This window comes from Myotis yumanensis, unplaced genomic scaffold (genome assembly GCF_028538775.1).
Source record: "Myotis yumanensis isolate MYYU_CA2020_CCGP unplaced genomic scaffold, mMyoYum1.0.hap1 SCAF_179, whole genome shotgun sequence".
Classification (NCBI taxonomy): domain Eukaryota; kingdom Metazoa; phylum Chordata; class Mammalia; order Chiroptera; family Vespertilionidae; genus Myotis; species Myotis yumanensis.
Genome location: NW_027223930.1, coordinates 28875 through 38707, shown reverse-complemented (window position 1 = coordinate 38707; position 9833 = coordinate 28875). Strand labels below are relative to the sequence as shown.

At 43.3% G+C, this 9833-nt stretch overlaps 1 protein-coding gene across 1 annotated transcript in view; it reads left to right on the top strand.

The window, feature by feature from the left end:
• The first annotated feature begins 34 nt into the window (after window positions 1–34).
• Window positions 35–9833, top strand: part of LOC139001213 (guanine nucleotide exchange factor subunit RIC1-like) — a 32860-nt gene continuing 23061 nt past the window's right edge. The window contains exons 1-3 of the mRNA XM_070402940.1: window positions 35–82; window positions 4553–4705; window positions 6349–6534. Of these exons, the coding sequence (XP_070259041.1) occupies window positions 80–82; window positions 4553–4705; window positions 6349–6534 (342 nt within the window). The 5' untranslated portion in view covers window positions 35–79. The remainder of the gene's footprint in view (window positions 83–4552; window positions 4706–6348; window positions 6535–9833) is intronic.

Below are 9833 nucleotides of genomic sequence, written 5' to 3'. Positions count from 1 at the left end.
ACTCTTTTTAATTAAGTTTCTATTCTCCTTTAGTTATAGGTCTGATGGTACCAAAAAAGATCCCCTTAAGATCAAGTCTATGGTAAGTACTTTCTATGAAATACTGATATAGTGTGGAAAACTTGGATTTTTCTTTTTTTTTTTCCCCTTCACATTGGTCTGATAAAATTACAAAGCTATTTTTGTCTCAGCAAACTCTTCTCATGCAGTTCTTGCTTTGAAAAAAAAAGGTTGTTTTTTTTTTTTTTTTTTTTTTTTTATTTTCCTCTTAAAGTATTACAAAGTGTGTTACATAAGTATCCTTTCCCCCTCCCCCCCGCCCTTGACAAACCACTACCCTCCCTTACCCCCCAGTGTCTTATGTCCATTAGTTATGCTTATATGCATGCATACAAGTCCTTCGGTTGATCTCTTACTCCCCTCCCTCCTGCCCCCCAACTCTCTCTGGCCTTCCCACTGCAGTTTGACAATCAGTTTGAGGCAGCTCTGCCTCTGTATCTATTATTGTTCAAAAGTTTGTAATGGTCTTTATTATCCATGAATGAGTGAGATCATGTGGTATTTTTCCTTCATTGACTGGCTTGTTTCACTTAGCATAATGCTCTCCAGTTCCATCCATGATGTTGCAAATGGTAGGAGTTCCTTCTAAAAAAGGTTGTTTTTGTTTGTTGTTTTAATCAGGAGGCTGTTCAACTTTCAGTATTCAATTTTGGTTTTTCTTAGCAAGCCCCATCATCATTGAGAACATAGTGCCATAGTGAAATGAGACCATTGTATTTCCTAAATATACCTCCATTTCTTATGTGGCTCACTAGCACCCACTTCTCATGACCTCCTTTTAACATGAAATGAAATGCTCATTGACTATTTTTCCTGGAGGACATGCTCTTGTGCATTATTTGAGCATATTTTTAGAACTTTCCATAAATGTATATCACGAAAATTGTAGTTGCTTTCACAACAATATTTTCATGTGTTTCTTTAGAAAGCAGTGAGATGTAAACCGTCTTTACATAAAAGCAGTGTCTCACTGCGGTCCCTCTGCGTACCATCTCTGTGATGTTAGTGCTGTGAGTGCTCTACATGGGAAGAAGTTTCCTGACCTTCTGTTTCTTTTTTTTTTTTTTTTTTTTTTTTTTTTAATATATTTTATTGATTTTTTACAGAGAGGAAGGGAGAGAGATAGAGAGTTAGAAACATCGATGAGAGAGAAACATCGACCAGCTGCCTCCTGCACATCTCCTGGGGATGTGCCCGCAACCCAGGTACATGCCCTTGACCGGAATCGAACCCGGACCTTTCAGTCCGCAGGCCGACGCTCTATCCACTGAGCCAAACCGGTTTCGGCTCTGACCTTCTGTTTCTTAAATAATTAAAATCCCCATGGGACTTGAGTAGTGGTTCCTAACCTTTCACAACCAAGAACCCTAGTTGATGTCTAGTCCTACCTCCATATTTTAAAATAGGTTTTGAACAAATGCCATTTCTGTAACTGCCAGTCAGTGCTTTTGAATGGCATGCAACAGACAGTGTTATCAGCCTCACTAAGTTATTTCAGTCACAAACTAAGACCTTAATAAGCATTTTAGTTAGCTTGTGCAACTTTTATCACGGGAAAGTAAAACTATTACACTTTTGAAATTTTGTAACAATTCTTAGACTTCCCATTACTGTTTTCTTGGCCTTGCAGATTGGAAATCACTAATTTTCTTTTGTTGTTGGTTTTTTGTTGTTGTTGTTGTTGTTTTTTACTATCATGGAATTTATAGAATACTAGGGGCTCGGTGCACGAAATTCGTGCACTGGGTGGGGAGGGGGGGGGAGTGTCCCTCAGCCCAGCCTGCCCCCTCTCACATACTGGGAGCCCTCAGGCATTGACCCCCATCACCCTCCAATCTCAGGATCGGCCCCTTGCCCAGGCCTGATGCCTCTGCCAGAGGTGTCAGACCTGGGCAGGGGACCCTCATTTCCCCCCGATCACTGGTTCTGCCCCCCGCCCAGGCCTGATGCCTCTGGCCCAGGCATCAGGCCTGGGCAAGGGACCCCCAGACCCCTCCGATTGCTGGCTCCGCCCCTAGCCCAGGCCTGATGCCTCTGGCCCAGGATTCAGGCCTGGGCAGGGGACCGACCCTCCAACCCCCCCCCCCCCCCACCCGATCACCGGCTCCGCCCTCGCCCAGGCCTGATGCCTCGGCCAGAGGCATTGACCCCCATCACCCTCCGATCGCCTGATCGGCCCCTTGCCCAGGCCTGACGCCTCCGCCAGAGATTTCAGACTTGGACAGGGGACCCCCATCTCCCCCCGATCACTGGTCTGATCCCCACCCAGGTCTGATGCCTCTGGCCCAGGAATCATGCCTGGGCAGGGGACCCCCATCTCCCTCTGATCGCTTGCTCCACCCCCCGCCCAAGCCTGACGCCTCTGACCCTGGCTTCAGGCCTGGACAAGGGGACCCTCATATCCCCCCAATCACCGGCTCCGCCCCCGACCCAGGCCTGATGCCTCTGGCCCAGGCATCAGGCCTGGGCAGGGGACCTGCAGCCCCCTCCGATTGCTGGCTCCGCCCCCTGCCCAGGCCTAATGCCTTGGCCAGAGGAGTTGACCCTCATCACCCTCCGATCGCCGATCACCAGATTGGCCCCTTGCCCAGGCCTGAGACCTCCGGCAGAGGTGTCAGGCCTGGGCAGGGGACCCCCAGCTCCCACCATTCCTGGCTCCGCCCCTGCTACCCATGATCTCTGGCACCGCCCTTGCCAAGACCTAAGGCCTCTGGTGGAGGCATTAGTCCTGGGCAGGAGACCCCCAGCTCCCCTCGATCTCCCACTCTGCCCCTGCCTAGACCTAATGCCTCTGGCCAAGGCGTTAGGCCTGGGCAGGGGACCCCCAACTGCTCACGATTGCTGACTCCGCCCCTGCCCAGGCCTAACGCCTCTGGCCAAGGCATTAGGCCTGGGCAGGGGACCCCCAGCTCCCCGTGGTTGCAGGCTCCGCCCCTGCCTAGACCTAACGCCTCTGGCCAAGGTGTTAGGCCTGGGCAGGGGACCCCCAGCTGCCCAGGATCGCTGACTCCGCCCCTGTTGCCCACGATGGCTGGTTCCGCCCCTGCCCAGGCCTAACGCCTCTGGCCAAGGCATTAGGCCTGGGCAGGGGACCCCCAGCTCCCTGCGATCTCCCGCTCTGCCCCTGCCCAGGCCTAACGCCTCTGGCCGAGGCATTTGGTCTGGGCAGGGGACCCCCAGCTGCCCAGGATCGCTGATTCCGCCCCTGCTCCCTGCGATGGCTGGTTCCGCCCCTGCCCAGGCCTAACACCTCTGGCCAAGGTGTTAGGTCTGTGTAGGGGACCCCCAGCTCCCCACGATTGCAGGCTCCATCCCTGCCCAGGCCTAATGTCTTCGGCCAAGGCTTTAGGCCTGGGCAAGGGATCCCTAGCTTCCCGGACTGCCGGCTCCGTCCCTGCCCAGCTCCCAATGCTGGCTCCACCCCTGCTTCCCGCTATCACTGGCCAGGGAGGCAAAGGCGTCTGGGTCTCTGATCACAGCTGGGGGGCAGGGCAAAGGCGGCCCTGGGGGCCGCCTTTGCCCTGCCCCCAGCTCTTAGCTCCCCCCCGGGTTTCTGATCACCATCAGTGGCAGGGGGCTTCTTCCGTCCTTTCCCTTTCACCTCCCAGCATTATGCCTCCATATGCAAATTAGCCACCATCTTTGTTGGCGGTTAACCGCCATCTTGGCTGGCAGTTAATTTGCATATCGCCCTGATTAGCCAATGGGAAGGGTAGCGGTCGTACGCTAATTACCATTTTTCTCTTTTATTAGATAGGATTACAATTTGCTGGGCCTGGAGAATTTATTTGAACATTTCCATTTTACAGAGGAAGAAACTTATACCCTGAAAAACCAAATAGATTGGCCAAGGTGGAGTGAAAACCCTCCACCTTGCTTCCATATCCTTCTTTGCTCCATACAAACTTCCTGTTTTGGGTGCTTTTTTTTTTTTGTCAAGCTTCAGCTAGGCCAGTGGTCGGCAAACTGCGGCTCGCGAACCACATGCGGCTGTTTGGCCCCTTGAGTGTGGCTCTTCCACAAAATACCGACTTCTGCGCATGGACCACGAAGTTTCAGTCGCACTGTACATGCGCGCCCGCACGTGGTATTTTGTGAAAGAGCCGCATGTGGCTCTCGAGCCGCAGTTTGCCGACCACTGATAGGCAACTGGGTCTTCCTCTGTAAGGAATGTCTTTGTATTTGAGAGTCAGTTAAATTAATGGAGAAGAGTTAAGATTGATGTGTAGTGTTTTCACTATTGTAGGTAGAGAGCAGGGTTGGGGGTTTCCACTGAGACAGCTGGCATGTGGTCGATGTAGGTATTTGTAGTGGATGCAAATTCTTGTCTGGGTTGTTTGTCATAGTTTCTCTTACCTTCAAAAGTCATTAATCATGCTGCTGTTGGTTATTTCAGAATTTGAATATTTGAAGCTAAGAAAGGATAACAAACTTTTTAGTGTTTTGATTTTCCCCCGTTTTCCTTCTCTTTCTTCCTCCTTCTCTCTCTCAGAGCTGGGGTGCAGAAGGCTATCACCTATGGGTAATCAGCGGATTTGGCTCTCAAAATACTGAAATTGAGCCTGAGCCCAAGAGTATAGTTAAACAGCCTGGCATTCTGCTGTTTCAGTTTATCAAGAGTGCACTCACCATAAACCCTTGTATGGTAAGTTTATTTAATTATAACTGTTTTGGGGGTGTTACTGTTTTTTTTTTAGTGGCTTTCATATTAGAATCAGACTTTTCCTAGGACACACACGTGTTGAGTATACTCTTAAAATGGGCATATTATCTTCTTTTGTATATTTTCTGTGATTCTGTATTGTTTTTTTAAATTTCCATTAAATTTACACTAAAATTTTATTTTTGAGCTGCTGTTGTTTTTTTAAAAGAAAGGGTCACAAGCAATTTGAGGAAAAGCAGTGTTTACAGATTTACTTAAATAACTTGAATAAAATTTAGTCTTTATCTGAGTAGCCTTTCTCAAAGTGTGTTCCAGCAGGCTTTATGAGAAATATCCATAGCAATTACACAGGATAAGAAAAGATTATGTTATGTGTGAAATAAGGGAGTTAAAGCTGTAGAGATTTCTTCATTGTGGGTCTCCAGGGCCTTTCCATGCTAGGGGGCATTATGCAAGTCCAGGAGCTGGTGTATAAAAACCAGTTCCCAAACTTATGTAACTATGAAATGTTAAGGAATACATTGAAGAAAATAGGCCTAGGAACCTGTTTTGCGAAATACTGCCCCAAATTATAATGTAAATTCTTCATGTTTTACCAATCTGAAATAACATATATTAATATTATATATTGTTAATATGTAATAATAGTATATATTACATGTTAGGAGTGCATATCTAAATATCTGCCACCAATGGGTTTTAAAATATTTGGTGCAGCTAAAATTTACAATACATGGACAAAGAATGTGGACCTAGCCTGAATCTTTTATATTATTACTATAGTTGAAGAATAAGGATGCCCAGAAAAACATAGAGTATTTCTTGTTCTCCCCATCCCAAATAATAATTTAAAAGCACCCTTGAGCTTTATGTCAAGACATTTGTACTACAAGGGGCACTGATCTGTCTGATTTGAATAGCCAGTGAAGAATCTTGCCCGTGTTGGAGAACACTGGCCTTTGATTGAAAACCAGGGCATAATCATTAAGAAACTGTCTTATTTGTCTAAATATCCTCGGAACTTGACACAGTCCTTGGCACTAACCAAGCATTTACCAAGTGATCATTGAATTGTTCCAAACCAGGACCACAGATTTAGCCTGTCCTTCCTCCTCCTGTGGCTTAAAGATCCTCCAGCATCATGTTACCCCCATCCCCAACCCACCCCTTCCTGCCATGTAGGCACAAGTGAGCACACACACAAGCTTTCAACCAGACATGTTCTCTTACCACCATTCATGAGGCATTTTATATGAAACTAACTTGTAAACTTAGATAATGAGTAGTTAGGTTTAGTTCTCAGATGGACAGTCTCATAGCATTGCCATGTTGGAGTAGTAATCAAAGATACTGCTATAGCAGTTGCAGACCTGGGCATGTTTTGGAATCTATATGACAAAAGGACTTAAAATTTTCATTTACACTGGGAAGTAAGCATTGAAATATAACAGTACATTAGATCATTTTGTAGTCGTGTCTTCTGTGAGGAAAATCACCATTAAGATATATGGTACATTTTCTGTAATAAAACTGAATTTATGCACTTACTTACTTTCCCCTACCTAATACTGAGTTGTTTTTATTTCCTTCTTTGCCCTGCTGCTTCCTTTTTTCCCCTCATCTAGAGTAACCAAGAGCAGGTGTTGCTTCAGGGGGAGGATCGATTGTACTTGAACTGTGGAGAGGCCTCACAAACTCAGAACCCCAGGAGTTCTTCAGTTCACTATAAGCCCAGCTCATTGGCAGAGGGCGGTTTTGAGTCTCAGAGTTTAAGCACTTTACTCGGACATCGACATTGGCATGTGGTCCAAGTAAGTCTTCATTGGCTGTTGACTTATCTTTGGTAAGACAGCACCTGGAGCAGATTTTTAAATATTTCCTCTGTTGCTTTAGAAAACTGAGAACTTTTTTGACCTTTTTGACTGTCATGTCTCTCTTTTGCTTTTCCACGTTCTTGTTTTCTTGTCTTCTGCTTCCTTTCTTTCCACTTGACGTAGAGCATATTACCACCCTCTTTAAGTTCTTTAATAGTAAGCAGTTTCAAAAATAGGGGGTTTATGTTTTGCCCTCTTACTGAGCAAAACTGTTTTACTTCCAAACTTTTTGGGGGATATAAATTTAGCTCTGTAAATTTGCATAGACAAAAATGTAGTAATTTCATGGAAACTAACAGTATTGATTAGTACCCTGTGCAGCAGCTGACCTTGTAGTCGTTGGGACATATTGAGGTTAATTGTTTGACTTTAAACCAAATTTGCAGACTTCTGGTCAGTATAGAACTTTATTGTTACTAATTTTGTTATTACTTAATCTTATTCCAAATTATTTACTCATTGTACAACTTTAAATTAGTTTCTTATAGTAATTCTGATAAATTGGCATTTAATATGAAAATTTTGAATTTTGATACCAAATAAAATTAGTTTAATCAATCAATTGAAGTTACTTGAAAGAAACTTTAATATACAATTTCAGACCTGAGAGTGTTCTTTCACCTTTTGATATCAAAATGCCTTAGGTATATCAGTGCCTACTCTTGGATTATGGTTTTAGTCAGTTTCTCTTTCCACAGTTCTTTGCCTTCTATATTCTGTACTCTTCCCTCACTAGCTTACTTCAGTTCCCATGTCACTTTCAGTTGACTCTGAATAGAGATAATGAGAGACAGAAGAATGGTCATTAGGTGAAAAATTAAAGAAAGAAAATCTCCTACATTGACATGTGGTATACACTAAAATATAAAGTGTATTTAACTTACATTAGTAAAATCAAACAATGTGCATACCATTTTATAATTAGTAACAATTTTAAATAAAACTGCATCAGCTACTTCCTTGACTAAAATTTTCCACTGCTCCCTTCTCTCCTATAGCCATTTCTCTGCTATTTTCATTTCCCCATACTTTGAACTATTCATTCTACACTGACCTAGCATCAATGCCAGTTCTGCCTAGCCAGGTCTGTGTTGCCAGAGAGCCAAGTAGAGCAGAGGATCAAAGAAGGTAGGTCTGGAACTCAAAAATCCCTCAGGCAATAACAAAAATTGAATTTCCTTCCAGCTCAAAAATTCAGTGATTCTGTGATTCTTAACCATCTATGAAGTATCCCATATTAGAATCCTATAACACTGATTTTACAACTTTAGACGAAGTAAGTACTAGCAAGATTCTTGTCATTCTATTCTTCAGATACCTACAGTATTTGGAAAAATGAACTCATTTAGCTTTAACTAATTTCTTTCAGTTCCTTAAAATTCATGAAAATAATGCCAGGGTTGTACTCCCACAACAATTAAGTTATAATAGACTCATAGAATTTTTAGAGCTGGGAGGACCTCAGAGATCCTGTAGTCCTACTGGATTTTATACATGAGGAAACTGAGGCTCAGGGAAGTTAGGTGAGTTGCCGAAGGTCACACAGCAGAGTAGTGTCAGACTTGTTCTTACCATAATGTAAGCTAAAGTAATAGTCAAACCTATTTCACAACCTCGGTACTAAATACTCAATCATGTCATATGTTGCTGACCTTGAGCTAAAACCTAGAATGTGCCCTTTTGGCAATGGTTTTACTTGGATTTACCCTGTATTTTGTTTGCTGGCACTCCAGCTACATGAGTCAGTGCAGTGTGGTGATGTTTTGGTGGGGTGTTTTACAGTGTTCATGTAATTTCATGCTTTACTTTTCAGCTCCTTAGCCATTAGTAATGATTTTCTGAAGAAACAGAGGTCAAGACAACATTCTGCCCTTCAACATATACTCCTGTCTAGGATAAATGCCCACATACTCCATCAGAGTGGCTTTGTTTGTATGCTTTTTGTACAGCTAGAGTTCATCAAATAAGCTCCAGCTAATTCTGCTGCTCTGTCTGTTCCTCATCTAGATTACTGGGTGTTTTGTTTAAGTTTTCTCCCTTGTGTTCGTTAGTTTCTTGATCAGAAGATTCTATGTTATGTTTTTTCCTTTAACTAAAACATCACAGATACTTATAAGAAGCAGGGTTGGTAGTTGCTGGTAGAGATGGTGTTTCTTTGTTTGTTTGTTTTAATTTAGTTTCCCTAGCTACACATTTTTTAAAAATTTGAAAGTAGTTTGTTGACAGATGGAGCACAAATAATATGAAATTAAAAACAAAAATAACAGTATGCTTGAGGTATTAGGGTATGTTCCTTCTTTGATTGCCATTTATTTTAATATCAGCATTTTGTGTAATATAAATGTTTATTTCTGAAAGGTGCACGAATCATTACCATCCAGTGTTCTGAAATGTTGGTTTTCTAGTTAACCTGGCTATTTGGAAAGAGTAAGCTTCATAAAATGTGGGAGATAAACACCTACAATGTGTTAAGCATGTCAGCAGCGAGGATTCTAAAGGCTATTTTATTTATAAATGATTTACTCTCATTCCTCTGTACCAGGTGTGGTGTTGGCACAGACCAAATCTTCTAGGAAGAGGGCTCTCACAGTCTCACCAGTTACAGACAGAAGTGGGTCTAGGCAGGAGACAGGGTTTTAGCAGAATGACTTTAAGGGAAAAAAATTAGGTTCTTTGAGACTGAAGAGAACCCTAAGAATTTAGGAGTAGAGATTCTGTACCCCAGCACTCAGTTTCTCAGTGGTTGGGCATGACTTTGGGCCTGAGTATGGAATCCTGACCTGAGTTTCTGCAGTTTTTGTTAGCTGCCGCTTTTCCTTACTTCTGCCATTTCTTGTTCTCAGTATTGGGGCCAGAGCTCAAAGTTCAGGTGGCACAGATCAGTAAAGGTGACCTACTGGGGTAAAAATAAAAGTTTTTATTATTTTATGACATCTTCAGATACAAAACTACATGAGTAATAAAGCACTTTGAGTTTTGAAAATAAACCATTTGTGGCACCTCAGAGACTTTTGAGGTTTAAAAGAATAAACTGTTTCTTACAGATATTCATCAGAGTGTGATCATAAAAGATTTAACCTAGGTTCCCATGATTAGAAACTCCTCGTGTTGGCACCCACCTCACGCTCTACCCACCCACACATTTCATAAATGCTTATGAAATACCAAGATATTGGGGAAAGGAGTTCTTTTAGTGTCATGGGTGGCTGGCCCAGTTATACTCCAGATACATCCTT